Raw genomic sequence first — 26,316 nt, 5'->3', positions numbered from 1 at the left:
TATCATGTGCTCTGCTAACTGCACCTCTTAATGAAAAGAACACAAGTGTTTCTCAGTAAAACAATGTCACTGCACATCCCTGCAACAGCACACATTTATAAAAGGGATATATTCCTGTTCTTCCAAATGCTGAAGGGTTTCCATTCATCTGGCTGCAGCATGTTACAGAACTGCCTTACAGCAAGATAATCTCTAGAAAGCCTGGGCTGTTATTCATATATTGAAACATAAGTAAGATATTATTGGTTTGGAAACTGTCAAGACACTTCTCTGTGTGCTGCAACAGAAGTCAGAACCAGACATTATTCAGTCCCTACCCAAGGCTTCCATTGGACACTGGAAAAATCAAAGACCAGAAACCCTTTGGGGTGTTGACATTATTTTCTAAACTAAATCATCACCAGTGTAGTTCCCATTCACATAAAACTAATTTTATTTGAGATATAAAGCTTCTAATATAAACAAAGTTTCTGAAAGAAAAAACAGGTCAACCATTGTAGCTGCCATGGCAAATAATATTGCAGATTTTTCACTTGTTAATACCCCTACAGGGTCTGGGCATGTGAACACCTGTAATCCTGCTCCCCAGTACCTTCTCCCCTGAAAATTAAAGTGGTACAGACAGATTTTTTATTTTTAATAACCCCAGTCGGTAAAAAATGGAAAATGAGCAAAGGGCATTAAAAACTGCATTGTTATTGGTGTGCCTGTGTTGTATTAGCCCAGACATGTCTGTGCTTGGAAACAAATTGATTGCATCTCTTGGTAAATCAGCCCCTCTGTGGAGAATGCACCAATCTCTCCCCAGATTAAAGAAGCAGCATCTGTTTATAAACACAAACCAACTGAGGAGCTGGCACTGCTGCAGGACTTCATGGCTTGTGTTTCTCTGCTGTTCATCATGTGCATGTAAGGGCTGAACTACAGCACATCTCTAACACCACATCAGGGGATTCAGGTAAACCTCTAACTGTTCCATGTGTGCAGAAAAAATGCATTTAAACTGGATTTTTCAAAAATAAAATGCACGCAAAGTATGTGATGGAGCATTTATCACAGACTCTTTAACAATTCATTACCAGCATCGGGTACAGGATTCATTTATTCTGAATTTACTTGTGTATAAGGAAGAACAGGTTTGCTCAAAATATCCTCCTGTGGCTTTAAAGATCCAATTAAGCAAAGCACATTCCCAAAATGAAAGGGATGTTAATAGAAAACATCGAAGCAGTTGTTGGCTGACACAAGAATCCACTGAAACCCAAACAACCCCCCAGGACCTTGAATTGCCAATAGAAATGATCCATCAGAGCAGCTCAAAGGCACAGTCCCGAGAGTGCTCTGTTCCTCTGAAGGAATGTGAGTGAAAAAGCAGCTGCACTGTGGGATGGAGCCTTCAAACCTCCCAGCATTTCTGAATAAACCTTTTACCAAAGACACAGCAAATCCCAAAGTTCAGCACACAACGTTTCGCCTCCAAAGCTGTAACAATTCAGTCCCACAGAGAACAAATCTGTCATGAAAACACAAGAAAATAACCAAAAATAACCAAAAAATCCACCCTGGCAAGCAGGCACTAAAAGTGAATTTCCAAATATTTGGTGTTTGTGCTCTCCAGAGGTGATCCTCCTGCATCTTCAGACATCCCAGCATCCAGAAATGAGATGGAAACCCCAGAAGTAACTTGGATTAAAACCAGGGCAGGAGGTGTTGGTACAGGCCAGGAAAGGGTTGCCAGACCCTCCCCTGCCAGGTGCACCCCTTTTCCAGCACATTTTCAGCTGGGCTGATGCCCAAAATAAACCACTGAAGTCCCAAATCCCAAACATCAAAGATGAATGAGCACAAAGTATCTAAAATGTTTCCTAGTTTGGCTGGAACTGGGAAATTCTGCAGAACTCCAGAAAGGATCAAGCTCTGTGCAACAGGAAAGAGACACTTGAAGCTGCCTCCCCTTTCACTTCATCTGAACAAATGTTTGATAGATTCAGGCAAAACGGAAAAATCCTGAAGATTATAAAATCTTCTCTCTACATACACAAAAATCACTCATTCCACAATGCTATGCAGTGATGAGGAAAGTAATAAAAGCCAAAAAAGCCACATAAGAGACTGGAACAGGAGTTGCTTCCCAGTAAAAATTTAAAAACACAGCATTAAACATTTCCTTTTTTATCTTTATCTTTATATTATCTTTATATTCCTCTAAAATGTGAGAAGTTCTTGCTTCAGAGAACTATTGCTCCCCTTGAACTGCACATGCAGTTATTAAATATAGGTTCCAAGAACAAATATTGTCTCAAGTTGCAACAGCTTTCACCGAGTACTGTGAATGTTTTCCTGACACACAAATGGAGTTAAAATTTGGAAATTATTTAGAGTGCCACATTCAGTCTGAGAAATATTCCTCACAGAAATGTTGTCTTTTCACTAGGATTTAAGTGAATTCTGTGTTATTTATTAGTAGGCAAATGAGATGCCTTTTGTGCACATTTTTGGAGGAAAAGTGGGGCAATTATGGTTAAGGTTGGTAGAGAGCATGAGAACATATATGGAACAAAAAGTGCAACCATTTGCATTTGGCTGCTCGTTTGAACCCCATGAATATTTTTGGATAATATTTTGTTTGGAGAAATCCAATCCCCCCCCTGAGCAGCATTTTTCCTGTCTGCAAAGTCCTGGCTTTGTCCTTCCCTGGGCCAGCCATGGCAGAACAGCCCCCGTGTGCTCCCACAGCCAGCGCTGGAAGTGACACTCGTCTTTCATCCCTGCAAGCTGAGCCAGCCCCACATCACACCCAGATCAAAACCATCCCTTCTCCCATGGCATTTGGTGCAGGAAGCAAAGGGAACACTGGATCCTGCTTCAAGACAAAATCCCAAGTATTCATGTTTCACACGTTCTGCAGCGACTGTTTCCCAGCTCTGGGAAAGGGCACCGGCACAACCCCAGGACAAAATCCCACAGGACAAAATCCATCCCGGTGGTACCAGCATCTATTTTTGATGTTGGGAAACACTCAGGAGTTGTAGCAGTTCAGTGGAGCAAAACAAAATGTTTCACCCATTTTTTTAAGTACTTTGAGTCCGACAAAGTCCATGAGAGGAACTGCATTTCCCTGTTTTTCGGGATAAAACATTCCAGGACACTCTACATCTGCTCACTGCTGGATGAAGTGTGTCTGGAAACAAAGCAGCAAAAGCATTTTCTAGGGAAAAAAGTGGATTTAATTCTAAAATTAAGGAAAATATATCAAAATAAATTTTCAGTGTACTTTCTTTGTGTACTGTACATCATTAGCAGGAGCGAGTTCATTCTTTGGAGTTGTCTTAAGGCAATAATATCCCACACCAGGGGTTGGCACATCGTGACTTTCACGTGGAAAGTCTGTCTTCCTTTACACAGGAAATATTTCAGCTGGCTGAAAGCAACTGCCCACTAAAGTTACTAAAAGATTCATTACATGCATCTTCTAAAGGATTCTGGCAGAAAATCTGTCAGGCTCTGCTGCTCAGATTGACTGTCTTAATCAGCACTGCTGAATGACTGAGCCATAACCAGGATCTTCAGGCTCTTGTAGGATCTTTAAGACAGCAAAGCGAGTAGAGATCAAAAATTATTTCCTTGCTGCACTCAGTCATCTTGAGTGTAATCCCCAACATCTCTGGTGTCAGTAATTCCCAGTAAGAACAGAGCAACAAACAGCAGGATAATATCAAGCCTTGATACCTGATGAAATGAAAGCTAAATTAGCACAATAATCCTTCAAGAACATAAGTGCCTTCTCAAGGAGCCTGACACCAGCTTACACAGGCAAGGGCAGAAAAAAGCCTATAAAATTCACTTTGGTGAGATAATGCAACAAAAGCTGAAGAAAGTTGAGCCTCCTATCACCACACATCCATCCCTTGCAACATTTCAAATGATTTTACAGTTCTTCTGACAGATCTGTACATAGACACCTCTCAGCAAATTACATGGAATCTATACACACCTAATCCCTCCTTGCACTGCCGAGACAGAATTCTTCCCCTCAGGCCCTGTCAGTTATTACAATTAGTCCAGGTGAAGTTACCCTTGATAATCTCAGGAGATAATAACTGGCAGGAGGAATAGGATAACAGAACATCCGACAATTACAGGGTTTGGGTAGGGGATTTCTGTAGAGCTGACAACAAAATAAACAGCACCTGATGCACAAACCTGTGCAGGAGCCTGAGCTCTGATTTTCCCAAAGCAGAGGCAGTGCCAGCATTGCTGTCCCTGCTGTGACCCTGCTGGATGGGCTGTGATGCCCGAGGCCACAGCTTCACTCATTTACTGACAGAGAACACTCCAGTTAAGACTTTGGTGCTGCATTCTGTCAAAACTTTGTGAAAAGTGGGATTGCTTCTAGAGCTAACCATGGATTGTTCAAGTTGGATGTACCAGAGGTACTGCACAATAAATATAATTGAGACCAAAAAATTCACCCAGTTCTTCAGAGACTTCAGAATGACCTTGGATGAGAGAACTGAACACACCCTATAAATGACAACAGAGCAACCTTAAATGTTCAGATTCCCAAAAATCCTTGTAGAAGTGTCCTGCTTACAGGAGTCACTTCCACCAGGAGATGTTGTTACCCTGCCAAAGGCCTCATGACAAGGAAAAGCTGTCAGTTTGCAGGTGGTCTCTCCTTTTTTGAACAAATTCCCTGAAAAATCACTGTACCTGCTATCAACACCGAGACCACCTTTTTCTCTTTCCCCCAGTACCAGCTCTCAACTTTTGAAGTTTTCAAGACAGATCAAAGAACTTCCCCAGAACCATTAGGACCTACAGAAATGTTGAAAGCAGAGCCACGAGTGTGATCAATGCCAAATGTGGCTCCCCAGTGAAACCAGTTCAGGAAGGAAGGAATGGCCCAGTTCACAATGCCCAACCTAATCTGTCTCACCCTGAACAGCTCAACCAACAAAATATTGATATTGACATTCCCTGGAGGTTTTCAGCCCAAAATGAGAGGGATAGGTCACACAGCTCCTCATATCAGGATTATATTTGCTGCTGGGAAAAGTAGGAGACCGCAGATTTTAAGAGAAAATTGTCTAAGTTCTGCACATAAAATACTCTCAAGTTTGTGAAGGTTTTACTGCTGCTCAGGGGTCACTACACAGAGTCAGAAATACTCATTAGGATGTAAAAAAAAGATCAATCACAAACAGAGAATGCAAGAACATAAATCACATCCTACAAACAGGCTCTCAAAAGGAAAAGGGCAAATCAGATATCATCTCTGCCTACATAACACAAGAAAATCAGATCAGTATTTTTTTTAATCCCTGACAAAATATGATTTTACTAATAAGATTTCCCCCACAGTGAGAGGATGCCTTTACAGCTTCTTCCCTTTCCTGGGCCTCTTTTTGGAGAATTTATGTAGCAGAGGGGACTGAAAGGAGCAAAATCCATTTAAGGGTTTTTACCAGGGTGTCCCAAGGCCTTCCTAAAGCTCTTTGCTCTTCTAAGAATGCAGTTTATACACAGGTAAAATGCTACTGTTTTTAATATACTGAAGAACACTTCTTTTTTCCAACACAGAGCAACAAATTCTGCACAGAAAAGATAATGACAAAATCCAGCTTATGGGAATGACCCAAAACTCAGGAGAAAAGGGGTCTGGAACTCCAATGGTGCTCCACTGCTGCATCCACTAGAATGCATTCTCTTATCCAACACCAGGTTTCAATTATTCATCTCTTAATCAACTTCAGATTGACTTATTTAAAAGGATGCAATTTTAACAATAAATCTCATGGACAGTGTTAATTAAAAGCTAAATCTTGCCCTGAGCTGGATGCCCAAGGTCTATGAGAATGTTCACAGCCCATTTATTTACTCCAGCATTGTGTCAGTTATTGAATTACAGTAAATTAAAAACACAGTGACAGAGCAATAGCTGAAATAAGTGAGGCTTGTTGCATCTCACTTACAAAGGTTGCCAGACTTGGGCTCTGTCAGGCTGCCAAGAAAAGTGAATGTAAAAGTCAGGGGCCCTCAGTTCAGAAACATCTCCTCTGGTGAGTGTGAAGTGTTTCAGCCTCAGAGATGCCAGCAGGCAGAAGCAAAGGTCCACCACGAGCTCTTCCTTGGCCTCCTGAAAGCATTTAATGATATAAATCCATCTTCCTGACAATCAGCTGGGAATTAAATGACCTCTTGTCACTGTAGGTGAAACCCACTGAAAGCAGAGCTCAACGTGGTGCTCTCTCCACTCAGCACGTTCTGAAGAGATGTCTCCATCGTGCTACAGATTTTCATTAAATTCACAGAGAGATAATGTGTTTTATAAAGAAAAATCCAAACATATGGAATGAATAATTAACATATACAAAAAAGAATTTAAAATGAAAACGCACAGAATGCTCGTTACTTATACAGCACATCAAGTACTTCAGAGTAAACAAAACAATTATAAAGACACTTCCTTTCATTCGAAGCCAAGTTAATTTTGGAGAAGAGATGCTCACCCATGATAACTGACCCCTTACAGGAAAAACTGGGAGAGGCAAGAGCTGTTGTAAATACAGTGCAGACTGCACAGGGCTCAGATATACATTAACTCCATAAAGGTGTCACAGGTGAGAAATTCCCTGTACATTGAGGATGATTCCTCCCCACGAGGAGAAAAGCTGACAGAGGTTTTGCAAAGAGGACCTCACTTGAGGAAAACCAGATCTAATCTTAGTTCTAACACTGATTTTATTTCTTTATCATCTGACCAAACTTGTGTCTTCTAGAGACCTCTGTGTGTTCACAGTCACACATGTGTTTGAGGACAGAACGACTGAAACTGAATTCAGAGAGAGAGCAGGAATGGATATCAACGTGGTAAGAGCTAAAGGCTCTCAAGAAATTATGGCCACCCAGATGCCAATCCCTCCTTCTCCAGCACATGTTCTTGCTCTGCAGGAGTAGCCATGGTGCTCTATATGGACCTGCCACACCATGGACAGCCTCAGGCAGCTCATTACCTTTACACCCTTCATCCTCTAAAGCTCGGCTTAGCATCTTCAGGGGGGATTGGGCCACCAGAGCAGCTTTGCAGAGGAGAGTTCACACTGTGACTGTGGAAGTGCACATCCTTCCAGAGCCAGTCTCAAATTCCCAGGGTAGGAAAAGCATCCCCTGCTCCACTCCCAGTCTCTGGAGGGAATGTGTGAGGAGGTTACAAAGCTGCCGAGCGTTTTTCCCTCGCTTATCTCTGATCTCTCCATTTCCCATGGCCTGCTGCTGTGCTCTGGCTCCCAGCTCCACCATTCCAGCTCCTTCCTGGATCTGCCTGGAGCAGATGATGTTCAGGGCTGTGCTGCAGACAGACAGAGCATCTGGGAACGGGACAGGGGGATGCACCAGGGACAGCCCTTGGAGGGAAGGAGCAGAAGGTCACAGGAAGCCCTCGTGCCATATCAGTTTCAGCATATGACCTGAGCAGCTTGAAAAAAAGCTTTTAATAAAATGCAGGCTTCCCCCAAAGCCTGCACAAACTTTTCTGAAGAATTCATCCAGTTATGAAACTTTCCCAGTGCATATTGCGATGGCAAAGTCCTAACTTAAAGCTAGTCCCAAATATCTGTGAGTGAGTGAAAGCACATCTCAGCACAGCCCAGAACATCAGCAGGGCTTATAGAGACCAGGGAACATCTGCACAAAGTTCCCAGCACTTCTGCTCCAGCTCCTGGGGACACTGGCTGCCTGTACACACAGAAACTTGCCTTTTTTGTTGGTTTTTTTAGCTTTCCTTGACACAAAAAGCAGACAGATTTTCTTTGCCTTCAACATTCCCAGGGCACAATAAATCCGCCCAGGATTCCTGTCTCCAGTGTGACATCATGGAATCAGAGAATACTGAGCTGGAAGGGACCCCAAAGGATCATCCAGTCCAACACCTCAACAATCCCACCCTGTCCCTGAGAGTGCTGTTTGAGTTGTCCTGGAGCTCTGCAGCCTTGGGGCTGTGCCCATTCCCTGAGGAGCCTGGGCAGTGCCTAAATACCCTCCGGGGGAAGAACCTTTATTCCTGATATCCAGCCTAAACCTCCCCCAACTCGGTCTCAGCCATTTCACAGAGTCACTGGTAACAAGAGCAAAGAGATCAGAAAATCTCAGCAGGGCCCAGGTGGGTTAAGCCAGGCCTGGACCACCAAACTGGCTTAACCAAACCCAAACTGGCACATTCCAGCCAAGAGGGACACAGCACCCAGTCCCCACCAACACCAGGACATGTCCTGCAAGACCATTTTTTGCTGTCCTTTACCCTCTCTGATCAACCAGCCTCCACATAACTCTCCAAAGGGGTTTCTTAGAATGGGAATCAAGCACAAAAGCCCCACAGAAGCCGGTGAAGCAACAAAGCAGCCTTGAGCTGAGCTTTCTGCTGCTCCTGCCGTGGGTGTGAGCTCCATGGAATGACTGGCTGAGAAACACCAGAGAAAGGGCAGCTCTGTACACACAGCCCTGGCCCCACAGCACATCCAGCCCTGCCAGTCCTTCCTCCACGGCTCTGCTGTGTCCTCTGCTCCTGTTGGTGACCACTCTGCACTGTTTTTTCTGTTTTTTCAGGAATCCTACCTGACAACCATCCTCCAAATCTGTGCCCATCCCACCAACACCAACCATGGGATCCTTTCCACAAGCCACCAGGCACTTCCCTTCATCCACTGCCCTGCAGATTTCCTTGGAAACGGTGGCACTGCAGCGTCTCCACTTCGGGAGGAGATCCTGGAAAGCAATCTTCCTCACACCAGGATGCTGGCATGGAAGCAGGCTAAGGAGCCTGGCTTATTGCTTTCCTCACTAAGGGGTTCCTTTCTCAAGCTACTTCTTTTCCCCAAGCTGCCTGACTTTGGCAGAGCACCATTTTCAATATTACATTGCATTAGAGTCCAAATATAGGCAAGTTCTTTTATTTTGCATTATATTCCCTGGGGGACTTCAAAGAATTTCACTATTAAATAAAAGGAATATTTAGAGCTTTATCATTACATCACACACTAGCAATATATATATATTTGACCTGAAATTATTCAGTTTTTCCACCTTGGCAAACTTCACAGCCCCCCCTTGGCTATCCTGTCGTTCCAGCCCAATTAAATGACATTAAACATGTTCAAACCTCTCACATGCCACACTCCTGGCAAGGACAGCAGTGACTCTGCTTGTAAACAGACAGGAAGAAAAAAAAATAATTGTAACTTCCTCTTCAGCACCTGACCAAATGAAACTTTACACCAAATGTAGAATTTCAGGAATTTTAAAGCACTTCATCATAAAGGATGTAAAACTGCAGTCACCACCCTCACAGAAGCATCCTTCAGCTAACACCAGTATTTTGTTGTTATTTACAAAGAATCATTGACAACTGCTCTCATTTATTCATTTCACTGCTGTTCCATTTATAAACGTGCAGATTCATTGACTTTCAATATCCCCTTGATTACAATGAAAAAGGAACAAGAAAAGCCCTACAAAGCCCCAAACCCAGAATTTCTTTGAGCTCAGCTTTAGGGAGTTGATTTCAAGACACAGCACGGGGTTTGCTAATTTTTAAAAGCAGAAACCTGCATCAAAGACAGCACCTTAACAGCAAAATAACTGCATTTGCTATTCGTTTAAGTGTTTCGATATGGAGGAATCTGTCAAAATGCAGGCTGGGTGATCACTCCACCTCTGCCCGGCTGGTGTGAGACTCTCCAGCTGTGGCAGGGAACAATTTCCCCTGGGAAGAAGCAGCACCCATCCCTGGGATACCCACAGCAAGGTGAGATCACACCAGTCAAGCACATTCCTAAAAACTGCATCTTTAGACACCACATTTCACACAACAACTGTGTGAACATCCAGTTTGCAGCTGAGGATGACTGAGGGGATTTTTTTCCAGGGTTTGGGGAAGGAAAGGTTTACACTTTTTCTTTTGTCTGAGTTAACTTTCTACACGTTTCTGGCTTGCAAGACAATCGCTGTGTGTAAAGCAGCTGCATTTAGTTAGAGATTTTTTAAGAGTTTTCAACTCTGAGGTGCTCTTTGGAGTCCCAGCAGCCTGCTGGATTTCTACATCTGTTTCCAAAGAGCAGGATCCAGTGTCACACCTCAGGGAAACTCTTTTTTTTTCCCTTCTCTTTGCCTGCTTAAATCCATACACAAGCTTTAAAACACTCCCCTGCCTAACTCTCATTTGCAACACTTTAAATCCCTGCGAGGACGTAATTAACACGGCAGTTTCAGTAGAAGTTAATTATGGAAACAAAGAAACGATGTCCTGAAGATAATTTGCTGCTACTTCAAGCCACTTTTGTCAAGAAATACAGGGCTACAGCCTCAAACAGTGACATCTAGCCTCATCCTCTTAGAGGCTTAAGGCAACAAAAGCATTTTGTTTGTTTATAAACTCATTCCTGATAGTGGCTGAAGCAGCAGCCTGTGACCCAGGGATGAAACAATTAACCACAGGGACTAATCAGGAGCTGTGGAACTTTATCTCACAACTTTCAAGGAAATCAGCAGCACCCCTACAATCTAAAACACAATCTAGAGATCTGCGGGTTTACTCCATGCTTTTAAAATTTTATTTATTTTTTTTTTCCTATTATTCACACCTCTTTCATTGAGACTCCTGACAAAGTTACACGATCTGGAAGAACAATAATAGAGCTGAGCTGGGAATATCCAGCACCACGTACTGCAAAAAATATCCGAGCTGGAGAGTCGCTGTTCCTTAAATTGACATTAACTTTGTGCTTTTATTTGGAACTCTCGGGCCAGCCCTTGAGCACCCTTGGGAAGAGCACAAGTTAAAGGCAGTGAATGTACAAAGCCTTTGGGGTTGTTTTGCTCCCTACAAGGAAAGGTCATGGACAAAAAGGCAGCAGCAGGAGCCAGTGGTCCACATTCTCTTTCTGAACATGTCAGGGTTAAAGGGTAGAGACTGAAGATTCAGTCTGGGCTGGGTTTCTGATACAGTAAATTCTATTTACCCAACCACTACAGTCACCTTAAAGAAATCTATAAAACTTCTTAGAACAGGCTTTTCCTTTGTCTGGTTTTTGGTGTTGGATGTTCAGGTTCCCTTATTCTTCCACAAAACCTAGTTTGGGGGAAAACCTAGTATGTGGTTGAACATGTGATAGATGTCTATCTATAAAAAATAAATAAATCACTTGATCTGCCCATGAATCCACGCTGCAAGCATTTGCCAAAGATATTATTTAAAATACAGGAAATACTTCACTGTGGAAAGTAACTGTACATAATCACAGATCACAGTCCAGGCTGGAAGGGAACTCGAAGGATCACCTGGTCCAGCCTTTTGTGGGAAAAGGAGCCTTGCTGAGATTATCCAGACTCATCTTGGAAACCTCCAGCCATGGGGATCCCACCACATCTCTGGGGCTGTAATTCCAGTGAATTATCATTCAAACTATAAATAAAACGGTTTTTTATATTGAGCTGAAACCCCTCTCGGTGTAACTTGTGCTACATGACCTGTATTGTAATGACTAATTAATATATAATGATTAATAATGACTATATTAATATATGCACGTAAAGGTGAATTCATACTCCAATATAGGTATTTCCCAGCAGAATGCACAGGAAATAAGAAATGGACAGTTTCAGATCCAATGTGATCAGTTGCTTTATGTTAAGGGGTTTTATTTTTCCCTTCCAGGCTCTTTGACATGCAGAGACACTCTGAAATTATCTGAAAAACCAGGGGGAAAATAGCCTTTTTTTCCCCTTTAAAAAATACAGCTATTTGTTAAACATACACATCATTCCCTGGAGACGTTAGAAAACAACTTTTGAAATTTTTCCCATTGAAATGTCATGAAGAATTCCGAGCCCAAGCTAGAACTCATCCAGCCATTGAATCTGCACCACGAGATTCCTGGGACATCGGGAAGTCATTCCAACACTCCCTCACTCTCATTCCCGGGAATAGCATCCTCAGGGACACGCTGGAACACCGGCACAAATCCAGGCACAGGGGTATGACAAGAGACTTGTATAGGAGGAAATTTTTAAAGGCAGTTATCCCACAGAATTTATAATTTGGGTTAAATTTTGGCTTTTTCATCAACTTTCTCTCTTTGGCGTTCACTTTCTTCACTTCTTTAAATATTAAATACAGGCGTGTTATCAACCAGCACTTCTCAGAGATGGGTTCTGATTGAAGCACCCACCACAAAACACTTTGGAGCAGCCGGAGCTCACGGACATCCAACTCTCAGTGAAATTCTCATGCAGGCGTCCAAAAACACTGCTCACTTTTTACTGACTTGGCCAGAAGGAATCAGTCCTTGCCCAATTCCAGCTATCCCAACTCCAAGCTCCCTTTATGCCTGGGCTATGCTATGTTTTACACATAAATCCCATAAAGCAGAAAGGCTGGAATCAGAACCATGATAAAGCGGCAGGATCGCGGGATAAATATCACTGGCTAAAAGCAAAACGGAGACGCTTTCTTTTGGTCGAAAAGAAACAAACAGATAAATAAACGAACCTTTTTGAGGGATGCAAGAGGGGTGAGATGGCAAAACATGCCCCGAGAGGCGGCTCCAAGGGACAAGTCCCCAGTGCAGTAACACACCTCGGCACCATCAATCACGGACCGCAAAGCGGGACCGCCTGGCAATGGTTACGCACTGGCCCCAACACTTGGAAAGAGCTTTTTTACGAAGCAATTAAACACAAACCGAGCATAAACCCCCGAGCCGGTTAACGGGAGGCTCCCCTCGGTGCCTGCCCGGCTCCTCTCATCGCAGCCGGGACCGCCACCCGCCGTGTCCCCCTTACCTTGCGTGGCGTCCCCGGGCTCGGCGCGGCTGCCCGCTCGCAGCAACAGCAGCAGCGGGAGCAGCAGCGGGAGGCTCCCGTCCGCGCCGCCCGGCTGCTGCATTCCTGAGCCGGCGCTGCTCCCGCATCCACCGCGGGGCCGCCGCTCCTCCGTCCCGCGCAGTGCCGGCGGGCGGGCGGGGAAGGCGGGGAGGGAACGGGGCCGGGCCGGCCGCCCTCAGCCCCCTCAACCCTGCCCGCCCTCAGCGCTGCCCGGCCCCGCAGCGCCCCCGCGCGGCCGCGCGCCGCCCGCCGCCGCCATTTTGTCCCCGCGCGGAGGAGCCGCCCGCCCTCAGAGGCGCCCGGGCCGGCCCGGCGGAGCTGGGAGGGCGGCGGTGCCGGGACATCGCCTTCCCTTCCCCAGGCCTGGCGGAGCTGGGAGGGCGGCGGTGCCGGGACATCGCCTTCCCTTCCCCAGGCCTGGCGGAGCTGGGAGGGCGGCGGTGCCGGGACATCGCCTTCCCTTCCCCAGGCCTGGCGGAGCTGGGAGGGCGGCGGTGCCGGGACATCGCCTTCCCTTCCCCAGGCCTGGCGGAGCTGGGAGGGCGGCGGTGCCGGGACATCGCCTTCCCTTCCCCAGGCCTGGCGGAGCTCTGAGGGCGGCGGTGCCGGGACATCGCCTTCCCTTCCCCAGGCCTGGCGGAGCTCTGAGGGCGGCGGTGCCGGGACATCGCCGTCCCTTCCTTGCGGGATGGTCGCGCTTGCGGAGGGAACGCTTTCCACAGGATGGCCTGCGGGATTATCCAGTCCAGCCTGCGACCAGACACCAGACACAGAACCGAGCTGGAAGGGAGCGCTGCGGGCGATCTGGTCCAGCCTCTCTTCTCCCGACAGCATGAGATTGTGTCCAGAGGGTTCTGGAATATCTCTAGAGAGGGAGACTCCACACTCTTCTCCGGACAATCCGTTCCAGTGCATGGTTATCCACACTGGGAAGGTTTCCATCCCTTCCCCTCCCGAGGGTCTGCCCCGCATGCAGTAACCACAGCCCGTGGGATTGCTGAGCTTGGAGGGGCACGCTTTTCACAGAAGTGTTGAGGTTGGAAAAGACCTCCAAGACCATCAAGTGCAGCCTGTGATTGATCACCAGCCCAGACTCCAAATATGCTTTTCCCTCTCCCTGGTGATTGGAAACCGAGATTTTGGGCAGGAGGGTTGGACTTCCCTCCTGCCAATGGTGGATAACATTTTTGCTGGAGTTGGAGGACACTGCCAAAGCTGGTTGAAGCTCCTAGGAGTGATAACCACTTTCCATCCAGGAGAATGATCACGTTCCTGGGATGCTTAGATTAGGTTTAGGATTTCAAAAGTCAGCAACTGTTTAATAAAAAGCTCATAAGCAGAGTGGAAACAAGGACAAGATTAAAGGAGTTTCCTCCTCACTTCCTGCTAGATCAGATCCCTTAGGCTTCTCTTCTGCCATATGAATCTTGTATTTCTTGTCAGACACTAATAGAGTTTCAAGAGGAGGAAGAAACCCAGATAAACATCTGGCAGCGTGTTAGGGAAGGAGCATGAGGTCTGCAACCACCTTCTCCTCACACATACAAACATGCACATGTACCTGCTCTCACCAGCCAGGAAAAGGACCAGAGATTGATTATCCAATTCCTCGGGAAAACTGACCGATAAACAAACATGGATGAAATAGACAGGGCGAGCCACACTCCATGTGTTTTAGGATCTGGTGTGACACATGGAAGGGACTGTCAGCTGCCAGGACCTGCTCGAGTTTCTGCCACTTCAGGTCCTTGAAGCACTCCCGCTAATCCAGGTGAGCAAGGCAGGCCCAGCTTTGGTGATCACGGTGAGGTCACGGTGGTGAGGCAGGTCTGGGACCAGGCTGAGAATCAACAACAGCTCAGGGGCCATTCCTCAGGAGCCATTCCAGCAGCACAGGACGTTCTCGGCACTGGGAGACAGCACGGTGGCTGCCAGCAGGTCCGTAGGGATGAGACAGGTGTGAGGGCAAGCAGGGGATGAGGAGGTCTGAGGAGAAGCAGGGAATGAGGAAGGTCTGAGGAGAAGCAGGGAATGAGGAGGACTGAGGTGAAGCAGGGAATGAGGAAGGTCTGAGGTGAAGCAGGGAATGAGGAAGGTCTGAGGTGAAGCAGGGAATGAGGAGGACTGAGGTGAAGCAGGGAATGAGGAAGGTCTGAGGTGAAGCAGGGAATGAGGAGGACTGAGGTGAAGCAGGGAAGTCAGTCTGTGTATCAGGAGGCTCCATAGCCTGGTACAGGGATGCTGCAGGGACAGTCTGCACGGGGGCCAGGGCTGAGCTCCATGAGAGCTCCAGGCAAGGTGGGGTGGAATTTTTAAGAGTGCTGAGTGCCCTCAGAGGCCTGAAACTTCTCCTGGAGACAGGGAACACCGGGAATACCAGGGCTGTGCCAGCAGGAAGGTCAGGCCTTGCAGCTGGGATTGCACCAGCCCAGGCTTGCCTGCCCTGACCCTCTGAAGTGACATTTCAGGTTACTTCTGACTGATCTAACAGCGAGCTGCCCGCAGGAAAACCCCCCTTGTGTTTCCTTGTGTTCCCCCAGGCAAGTCCATTCCATAAAACCCTCCAGTGAGAGAGAAGGGGAGCGATGTTGCCCCAGATTCCCCACAGCTGCTGGAGTGTTGGATCTAGCAAAGGTGAGGGGAACCCTTCTCCAGGGTCTCCACTGAACCTCTGCTTTTGGCAGCAACTGCTGCTACACCTCTTCAGCTGCAACACAAAAGTGTTTCCTTCATCTCTCTGAACTAAGATGTCCATGAGATCCAGATTCCTCTGAGATGGGCACAAGGATAACCCACTAAAGATACAAAAAAAGTCCATGGCAGATGCAGAAACTAAATGCAGATTCTCCAAGTTCTCATTTAGCTTCGAAGTTTTAGCTCCATGCAGCATGAGAGGATAAATCATTTATAATTAAAAAACAAACCACTTATTTTTAGCTGCAAATCTACCAAAGTGCATGCAATTAGCAGATATAAATCACTTCCTGGCTCGCAGGCTGCTCAGCACAGCACATAAATGAAAGTTAAAGCGTACGTTTGGGGAATACGTGGTACATCTGCTCTCAATCTGCAGCATTTGGAAATCAATACGAATATTCTCCCTGCTTTAACCATGCTGCAGTCTGTCATCCCACAGGGGAAGGGCTAAAAATATATTAAACAAAGGAACTGGAGTGGACACAGCCCTGAGGACCCTGAAATGGATAGCACGGAGTATCCACAGCGATCTGATGGCAAAAAGAATTCCAAGCAGTGGCTTGGAAAGGCAAATTGGAGTTTCTCCTCCTTGGTCTCAGGGTGTTTGGGAGATGAAGTGCTCTCATAAAGCTTCAGAAGGTGACTCTGGGGAGAAGAATCAACCATTTGATACATGGCCACAAATTTTAAAACAATGACAGGATTGTAGTCAATATCTTTGTGGAATTAGTTCCCGCAGGGAAATGTATTATCCACAAAACTTTTTTTTTTTTTTTTTTTTTTTTTTTTTTTATTAAAAGATAGCAAAGAAACTGTCTGGGAATGATTTGTAAGTACAATAAACCTCACAAGAGGATGATAGGCAAAGCATTGTAAGAGAATCGTGTAAGAAGTACAGCAAAATAAAAGAGAAACATTACACATTTGTAGTTACTGACAATGTGTGTTCTTAAGTATCATGTCACATTAGAAAAGAATCCTTGTTTCCCTTTCCAGCTTTCACTAATATTCCTATTAATCTAGACCAGATTTTTTGCTTCCACCATTTGAGGCCATATCAATCATCCTTTTCCCCCTTGAAATTAAACTGAATTACACCAACATGTTCAGGCTTCCAGAGTGGAAGCTGGAAGTGAGGGTAGAACTTCCCTGGATTCCTAGGATCTGTGCATCCATGGAAAGACCCAGTGTAAATCTGTAAATCTGATTTTTAAATTATGAGGTGGAAAGCAACAATTGCTGTTACATTTAAAGGTGGAAGATTTAGACATAATTGACAGAGTTCTTTAGGAAAGGAATTCTGTCTAAGGTGAAAACATTATCCACTTGGTGCCAGCTTTATTTTCCAGTGGAGTTTCAGGAACAAGTACAGCATAAACATATTTCTTTAAAAGGGATGGGAGATATGAGAAGAAATAGTTTTATCCTGAAGGCAGCAGGTCAGGCCAGTGAGGATAAGTGCATTTGTGCCAATCTTTGCAACAGCTCTGTCTCCTCAAGTGGGGTTTTTCCTTTCCCTTGAGAGGAAAGCAAAGGCTCAGCAGCCATAGGGAAGGTGGCAGGGAGCACTGTGGGGTCAGGGGACAGGGGTGGCCCTGGGGAATGACACAGGGAGTGTCAGGAGCTGCAGGTCAGCCTCGTTCAGATCATTTCATTCAGTCTGTGGTCTGGGAGCACTTGGAAAATTGGCACAAAACTACGGAAAAGATGAAAGGAGAAGCCTTGAAATAGACCACAATTCTTTCATGTGTGAATTACACTGGAATTTTATATATATAAATAAATATATGTATATTTATATCTCAGGAGGACTCTGTTCTTTACATCCCTGAATTCCATGCCTCCATAACATGAAATGTCACCCTTCAGGGGGGTGACAAAGGGACACAAACACCAGCAACTACTTCATAACATATGCAAATACTGGCACGCTTATTACACATTAGTTTTGTTGTTATAACTTTATTTTTTGAAGTGGCACCCCGGCCTTTCATCACATTTGACATCCATTGTGCTGGGCACTTTGGAATTGTTCCTTTAAGGAGCAGACGTGGTGCAGACAGTGGGAGAAGTGTGTGACAGCAGCAATTCCAAACACTCACCCAGGCTGGGCATTCACACTTCAGGTGCTGAGCTTTGGAGTTATCCTTAAAGAAAACAACAATTATTTTATGTCTGTCTCATTAGCTCCAGAAGGGAGCCTGGAAAAGAAGGACATGGGTTTACAGCTCAGTTTGGACAGGAGCAAGGTGTTCTTTTGCAAAACATCTCAGGTAATTTCAGGTGAAATTGCTCCATAACTTCCAAGTTCCTCACACAGAGTTTGCTTCTTCCAAAAGGAATCAACCGACCCAATCCTCAAAAAATCTCAAAGATTTTTTTCTCCTCAAAGAGAGGAGGTTTTTAGGGCGATAGTTTGGAAAACTGAACCAATATCACACCCAAGTGTCATAATCCATCACTTCCCACCACTTGCAGGGAGCCCCAGCCCTTCCTGCCAGGAAGGACCACAGCATCTTCAGGATGAACAAGGAGATTTCATCACCCTCCTAAATCATCTTCCTTCTCATCTTTGTGGCCAGGCACGTGAGGCAGTAAAACACTTCAATCACAAGAGGAAGGAGAACATCACAATTTTTGCAGGAGAAAAAGAGATTCCAGGGCTGGTGGTTTGACAGGTTAATAAGAAGGCCCTTAGTCAGCCTTTACAATTTATTTACTTGCAAGTCTACACAGGGATTTGGCATCTTAAACAGGTTTTTATTCCAACAACATTTCAATTCACCTTTAAGGCTTCCAATTAAGACAAACACTGGGGATCCACAGGTGGAATTTACATGGAAGTTAGCAGGGCTTTGGCAAAGCCCCTATAGCAGGGTTTAGGTATCAGCTTTATAAACTTGTATTGTCCTATCTAACATCTCGTATTTTCCACTCACTTTGCATGTAAAACTTTTATTGCTATCAGCAGGAGTTTAGTACAGCACTAACCCAGGGATGTGCCCCGATACGAGCTGAGGTGCCCCGTTCACTTAGAACAATTTGGCTGCACTAAATCTTCGTGGAGAATGTTTGGTTTAGTTCCCCCATAAACCTGGATTTATATATTTTGGCTCCTTTTATTTTGACTCTGGTGGCTGAATTTGTGATGGGTTTAAGTGACTGCAGTCCCACTGCCAGAGCTGCAGCACAGTGGGGATTTCTCCTTGTGTAAATACAGGGTTTTGTCTGGCAGGATGCTGAGGGCACCGACCTGGTGGGGTTTTAGTGAGATCCTCCAGGGCGAAATTCCAGCCCCAAGAGTGTCTGTGGTCCCTCTCTATGGCCCTTTGTCCCAGTCACAGCACACAATGCAGCTGCTTATCTCCTTGTGAATCACAAACACTAAAATGTTTATTTTCCTGTGTTATGAAAGCTCACTTCTATCTGCAACAAAGAATTACGGCAATTATGAGGATGATGAAGATATTTTCTCCTTCTAAAGTTCTGTGAAATTTAGTTTTCTCTCGCATGGGTGTGGGGGTTTTAAATAAAATAGTATTTCCATCATGGCTTCAGTGGGATTTTTTTAAATTCTTTTCCTCTATTTAGAGTTGATTTTTTTTTAAAATCCATTTCAATTCCAGTGAAAATGGCTCTGATCTGATAAAGGAGATGAAGTCACTGCACAGGCTTACTATTTTATTTCCATAAGGTTTGAAAGTTTTGTTCCCTGCAGTGTTTTGGAGCCCAGGAGTATTCATCTGTTTTGTAAAAGGAAGGTTCTACGGAACAACATTTGGTCACTGTTGTCTGAATTTCATTATTCTGTTCTCCAGACTAGCAGAGGGGAAAAGTGCAAGTTAGCTGGGTCACAGTCTGAAATGTGAGAGCAGTCAACTTTTTCTGAAGTTTATGGGAATGAAAGGAAATTTAATACTGTTCAAAAGAAAGATTTAAAGTTGCATCATGTGAAAACAATTGGAGAAGTTTAATCCCGAGGTCCTGGGTTATTTGGTAACTTACATGACCATTTGTCAGCCTGCAAGAGATGAAGTTGGCTTTGCCTCTGTTAACAGTTGGCCTCTGTTTTGGAGCAGTTTTGCAGTGCCAAAGGAACAAACAGGAGTTAGAGTGGGTTTATAGAGCACTGCTCATTCTATTCTTCTGCAGCCTTTCAGCTCCTGCCATTCTGCGCGGCTCCTCGGGCTCTCCCACTGCTCGGGGAACACGTGCTGACAAGCCTTTCATGGGAGAGGGGCTGCAGGGCCTGACAGCTTCTCAGACTTCTCAAAAGCTGAATACATATCCATAATTTAACCTTTACCTCTCAGCCCGCTCCAGGCCTCATCCATTTCATTGTATGTGGAATAAAAGCCATGGGACCCTGGGATGTAACTGAATACTTCGTGTTTTGTAATGTTTCCAGTGTATCATTTATGCTAAAAGATGTTGATTGAAACATTCTTTACATTTAGATCAGTTTCTGTGGAGCAAATTGAAGTGAAAAATCTACCGAGCTTTGAATGCATAAAAACGAGAGAACTTTTTCCAGAGCGTCCCAGCACAAATTCCATCAAATAACTCTTAGCAAAGTCTCTTGCTGTTAAGAAAATTCTCAGGAAATGTAGCCTGAGCCTCCCTTTATCATCTCCATCCTCCCTGGATTTGGCATCAGCGCCTCTTGTGTTTGGCCACCACTCCACAGAAACTTAAAATAATGGGTATCATTATTAAAGGGGAAAAAAACTGTGTCAAAACAAAGACAACTCGGTTTTAAAGGACATTTGAAATACTGTTTTGGGGGAGTTGAGTCCCACAGGAGTAACTTTTAAGATCTTTGGGGTGTGCAGGGGGTCGTGGACATGCAACTGGACCAGCTGAGGTTTAATCATTAACTCAGGATGGAGCCTCTTCCCCTGTATTTCTCAATGCAATAATTTATAAGTTGCCTTTACCAGCTCTGAAAATAGGGGTTGATGTGGTTTCTTTTTCACCTGATCATTCAGTAACTCCTCAGACATCCATGCTGGAGCTTGTGAAGTCTTGTGTTCCCACACAGAACTGCAGAAAAGAAATGAAATCTGGAGAGGAAAACCACTGTGTATGGAGAAGGTGGTAATATGGAAAATGGTGAAGGAGGCCAAAAAAGGAGGGAAAGCTGGAAACAAAGAAGGGGAAAAGGAGAGGAGAAGAAACATGTGAAGGTAAGATGAAAATCCAGCTTGCAAGCACTGAGCTACAAACCATTGTGCACAATTGTGAGGAATTGGTGCACAGTGACAGGAATCTGTTGCACTTCCCTGGATGTAAAAACCAATTCCTGTGAAACCCCAGAGGTGTTTGCTGTTTACATCAGCCTAGCTGTCACAGCAGAAGAAACCAGAAGGAGCTGAGTTGTGTCCACAGAACGATAAACTGCACACACATACATGAGGACATCCAGGTACTCGGTGGCTTTTCAATCCCTCTCTCTAAAACTGAGAGGTGCAGCTCAGCTGCTTTTTATGAGACATCTGTAACAGTCCCTTCAAAGCAGAACATTAAAATTGCCTTGGATTCCCTTGATAAGAGCTCCACCAGTGCAGCCAGGGAGCTGAAACCACAAATGTCTAATTTCATTTTTGCTGCTGTTTAATTTGAATTGATCTATCCCATCTCTTTTTTTTTATATTTCATTTGAGAAAGCAGAAAAATAACCTTACCTTGCTCATTCTGCCATAAATAATATCAACAGTGAATGCCTGAAATGCTGCCAGGAGCTGCCCTGTCCCACCTGCTGCTGGGAGTGAGACCCCAATTAACAGCCCTACACATTGCACATTTTTGTTTGGCAATAAATTTAAAAAAAAAAAATTGCTTCGTGTTACATTCAGTTTCTCTACTGTCCATACAACCTAAAAACTCAACTTCCACAATGGGAATGATTTAATCAGGAGGACACTGAAAGCTAAAAACCAGTAAGTGTGGGGGAAGCTCTGACCTCTTGAAACTGGAGAGAGCTCAGGTTCTCCTGAAAACGACACTGAGCTGGGCCAAATGCATTTTAGCATTCCAATAATGTTTGATTTAACTATTTAAATAACATCTACATACTAGTTAACTTCTTCAGCCCAAGCTGCACATTACTGAGGCTGTCATTTTGCTTTGGAAAAGGTTCTGCTTCACCCTGAAAGTTGTAGGTATCTGGAACTAGGCAGGACCATCATTTAAATTCATCTATATGTATTTTTTCCTCTGTCATCCAAGTGGTCAGAGAACAGTCCAGGTCAAACAGCTGGAATTTCTTGCAAAAGGAGAAACACCTCTAAACTGCTGCTGAGTCAAATTAAACCCCAGCACTGTTTAAAAATCACATTATTTCCTTTCATAGGAGCTGAGCAGCTGATTAATGCCCTCATAAAACATCTTCTTTGAGGCTGACTGCAATTACAGAGTATTACAACACTTTTATCTTTGGGCTGCGCTGGCACAGGATGGATTTGTAGTGTCTGTCTCTGTTTTTTTACCCAGACAGGTGACCCCAGAGAAGGCAAAGCCCCCTATGCTGCTGGCCCTGCCCAGTGCTCAGCCTCGGTGCTGCCAGGAACAACCATCCCAGTGCTCCCTGCTGGAGCTGATCATTCCTGAGGGTCTCCCAGCCCCACCACAGGAGGTTAATGGCACTGTGGAGGGACACACATGAGCGGGAATTTTGTGCCAGAAACAACACAAGCACTCTGCTTTGTGAACTTCCTCAGCTCTCTGCTTCCCTGCAGCTCCCCCCGTCTCCCAGGAGCGCTGGATAAACACGGAGTCAGATGATTCAAAGCTCTGACTCGGGGCTTGCTTGGCCCTTTATTCCTTCCAAAACTCACCTTTTTTTCCTTTCCTTTGTGCTCTGGATGCGAGGAGGGACTAGAAACAGCAGAGGAGGGACTGTGGGGTTCCCACATCGGGGGCTGCAGCACATCTGAGAGTCCCCCTGGGGCACCCAAAGGGCACCTGGAGGGAGCAGGGCATGGCAGGTCCTTCCAGGTGGCTCTCACAGAGGAGGGGAGGGAGCTGAATCCATCTGAATTGATGCAAAGTCTTTCTCAATCATGTAATGATATCAAATATAGCCATGAAGTGCAGCAGAACTCCAGTGTTCTGCTCATCCTGGCTGCTTCTAGAAAGGTCAAAATTGTGGCAAATTAAATGTGCCACAGGCAGGATTTTTCACCAGCCTTTTCCTTTCTGTGGTAAAAGGGACCTTAAAGCTCATCCAGTTCCATGGGCAGGGACATCTCCCACTGTCCCAGGCTGCTCCAAACCCATCCAGCCTGGCCTTGGGCACTGCCAGGGATCCAGGGACAGCCCCAGCTGCTCTGGGCACCCTGTGCCAGGGCCTCACACCCTTACAGAGATAAATTCCTGCCCAGTATCCCATCCAGCCCTGCCCTCTGGCACTGGGAGCCATTCCCTGTGTCCTGTCCCTGCAGGCCTTGTCCCCAGTCCCTCTCCAGCTCTCCTGGAGCCCCTTCAGGCCCTGTAAGGGGCTCTCAGGTCTCCCTGGATCCTTCTCCTCTCCAGGTGAGCACCCCCAGCTCTCTTAGAGCAGCAGGGCTGCAGCCCTGGGAGCATCTGATCCCCATCCTCATTCAGGATCCAACAGCTGAGCCTTGGCTGCTCTCACACGCTGTCACACGAGGAGCCTGGATGCATTTCAGACATGAACTGTTGCTCCTCACCAGGATTCCTCATCCTAATTAAAACTTAATTTGTTCCCTGCAATCAAGCTGTACGTGTGGAGCTGAGCCTTCAGCCCAGAGGAGAGTGGGAGTTGCCAGAGCTGAAGTGCAGGTGGGGTGCTGGGAGCAGCACTGACCTGTGAAGCCATTTCCCAGAATGGGGAATAGGGCTCTTATCCCGTGGATTCTGGCTCGTGATCACAGCCTGGGAAAACAGAGGCAGTAAAACCAAATCCTTCTCTGGTTTGGAGCTTTTATCCCTTCCACTCTCCATATACTCCACCTCACTGCTCCCACCTCCACCCCAGCACCACGTCCTGATCCTGTTCCATTCTCACCACTCCTCCCTGACCTGGTCCTTCACCTGCAGCCTTTGGCCCCCAGCCTGGCCCTGCTTTATTCTGGTCCCAGCTCAGCATTTCTGGGATCTTCCCAGAGCCTCTCACAGCTGGGGAATGTGAGGGAATACCAAGGGAAGGGATGAGACAAACTCTTCTGGTGATGGTGAAAAAGCAGAGAGACACTGGAATGTGCTGATGGTCCCACATCCCTGGTCAGTGTCTGAAAACTGAGGGAACAAATGGGATTTAATTTCATTTAATAATTGTTTTAGTTCATCTGCTGCAGCTTTCTCCACCTGAGCGTGGGCACAGCTGTCAGTGCTGTGATGGGAACATGCCAAAGAACACATTTTTTTCACTGGTACCCAGGAGTTTTACCCAAAACTCTACATGCTGAAGATCTGGGGATTAGATTTCAGGTTTTATCACATGGAATTACCCCATCAATAACAGCACTGTGCAGTGTTTTCCTGAACTATTTTAGGCAGTCTCAAACCTGTGGGTTGTGCCAATATTTCTGCATGGGATCCCATCCTTAGGGACCAGCTGGACAGCCTGCACACTCCCCAAGGCTTCAGAAACACAGGAATTGTGGCTGAATCCCAGGATTAGTGATGAAAGCACAACAGAGTGAGGTGTGGCAAGACCCTGCCTCGACTGGAGGTGGCCCAGAGACCCTTTACCAATGCTGCCATCTAGAGAGAGATACTTCATCTCCAGGATGGAAAATCCTTCAGAAAACCAGGATTTCAGAGCTTTTGTGCCTCAAGCACAGGGGTTCAACCATCCCCCTTGTGCTGGGAATCACCATGGACACTGGGGATCACCCTGGACACTGGCTCCTGCCAGCTCAACTCCTGGCTGTGACACTTCTGCTCAACCTGCCAGGCTGGGACAAGGAATTCCTTCCTGAGCACTGTCTGGGGCTGGGCTGAGCTCTGCTCTGGGCTGTGGCTGCTCTTCCCAGGAAGCTCTTGGGATGTGTTTCCATCTCTGTGCAGTGCAAACTACGCCCAGAAACGAGATCCTGCCTTACGTAAAGGTTACAACGCTACAGCTGAGACATCTGGATCTCATCGGGCTCCTCTGGGACAGGAGTCCTGAGCTTTGGCCTGGAGAGAGGCAGAGAAAGAGCAGGAGTCATTTTTCATCTCCATCTGCAGAGGGGCTGATTCTCTGCAAACCCCTCCATGGCCACGGCTTTGGCAAAGGCAGCCCATCAAGCACTGCATGGACTGACCGTGCTCCCCTGTTCCTGCACTGTCCCTGACCTGGAAGGGATCCACCAGCATCCAACCCAGGGGTAAAAGTGGATTTCCTGAGGAAAACAGGACTAACTGAACATTGGGAGTTTCCCATACTGGAGCTGCACCAGCTATCCTGAAGCACAGGCACATTCCCTGCGTGTGCTGCGCAGTCAGGGACGTGCTGGCACTGGGGCAGCTGCCAAGAGCTGCATCCTGCTCAGTGATCCAGCAGGCAAATCCACCCAGGCTTCCCCAACAGGGATCTCTGGCCAGCAGCCACAGAATCACACATCCATTTAGGCTGGAAAAGCCCTCTCAGACCATCGAGTCCGACTGTTGCTCACAATTGCAAATCCCACCTCTAAACCACGTCCCCAAGTGCCACATCCACATGGCTTTTAAACCCCTGCAGGGATGGGGACTCACCACTGCCCTGGGCAGCTGTGCCAGGGCTGGACAGACCTTTTGGGGAAGAAATTTCCCCAAATATCCAACTTAAACCTCCCATGGTGCAATTTCCTCTTGCTGAGTCGCCGGTACCAGAGAGGAGCCAAATCCCCAGCTGGTTTCAGCATCCTGTCAGGGAGTTGTAAGAACATTTCCCCATGGCAAAAGCTCCAAATCCCATGAGCCAGAGAGGCAAGGGCTGCACAGGCACAAATTGTCACAGTGGGAAGAGTTTGGGTTCTACTGTGCAGCTCCTGTGGGAAGGAGCAGCTGGAGGAACTGAGCCGAGATAAAGCCATGAGAACACAGGAAACTTTTCCTCTCATTCTGAAGGTGCTGAAAGAATTTGGGAGCCCCAGGAGAGGAGAGCTGTGTGTCACCAGCGAGCTGTTAGCACCAGTCAGCACCAGGATGGGCAGAGAGCAGCTTTTAGCACAGTTGGACTGAAAAACACTCAGAGTTCCATTAGGAGGAACCCAGGACTGAGCTGCTTTAACGAGAGGCCAACCATAAACTCCGGGGTCACTTGTTCACACAATGCTTGAAAGGCAAATTAGAGCAGCCAGATTGTTTTTCCCTCACTAATCCCAACTTCCTGGTTTAGGGCTCTGCAGCCAGCCATGAGGGAAACCTCTGGAACAATCCTGCCAAGGGAAGCACTGGGCAGGCACAGGACCATGGTGTGGAAAGCTCTCCCAGCCTCAGGCACAGGCTCTTCCTGGGTCCTACCTCAACTTCTTGACTTATTTACATCTGGTTTTTGAGGGTTTTTATCCACCCCACAGCAGAGCAGCTCCCCCAGCAGAGCTGTCAGTGCAGATGGAGCAGCAGAGACCCCTCACCTGTCACTGTTGAGATAAAAACCCTTTTGTCAGCACACCCAGTCTCCCCTGGAAGTGGTGCTGGTGGGTCAGGATGAGGGTGAGATGTTCCACATTCCTGGATAACAGAGCTGCCCCCTCAGACCTGACAGGGACCCAGCCTAAGTTTCTGCCCCGGGCAGAGGGTGAGATG

General features: G+C 46.3%; 1 protein-coding gene and 1 long non-coding RNA gene across 2 annotated transcripts in view; one reads left to right on the top strand and one right to left on the bottom strand.

Moving 5' to 3' along the window:
* ROR1 (ROR family WNT receptor 1) overlaps nt 1-13,079 on the bottom strand; it is a 144,590-nt gene extending 131,511 nt beyond the window's left edge. Inside the window, exon 1 of the mRNA XM_086841577.1 lies at nt 12,838-13,079. Coding sequence (XP_086697703.1) covers nt 12,838-12,940 — 103 coding nt within the window. The 5' untranslated portion in view covers nt 12,941-13,079. The remainder of the gene's footprint in view (nt 1-12,837) is intronic.
* A 37-nt stretch (nt 13,080-13,116) lies between these two features.
* LOC147651766 (uncharacterized) lies at nt 13,117-16,499 on the top strand. The gene is made up of 3 exons (XR_015273679.1): nt 13,117-13,358; nt 13,522-14,650; nt 15,420-16,499. It is a non-coding gene; the product is annotated as an uncharacterized LOC147651766 (long non-coding RNA).
* The last annotated feature ends 9,817 nt before the right edge of the window (nt 16,500-26,316 follow it).

The sequence above is a fragment of the Cyanistes caeruleus genome, chromosome 9, assembly GCF_971803275.1.
Source record: "Cyanistes caeruleus chromosome 9, bCyaCae1.hap1.1, whole genome shotgun sequence".
NCBI lineage: Eukaryota > Metazoa > Chordata > Aves > Passeriformes > Paridae > Cyanistes > Cyanistes caeruleus.
The sequence above is the reverse complement of the archived record's forward strand: the minus strand, read 5'-3'. Positions and strand labels throughout refer to the sequence as shown.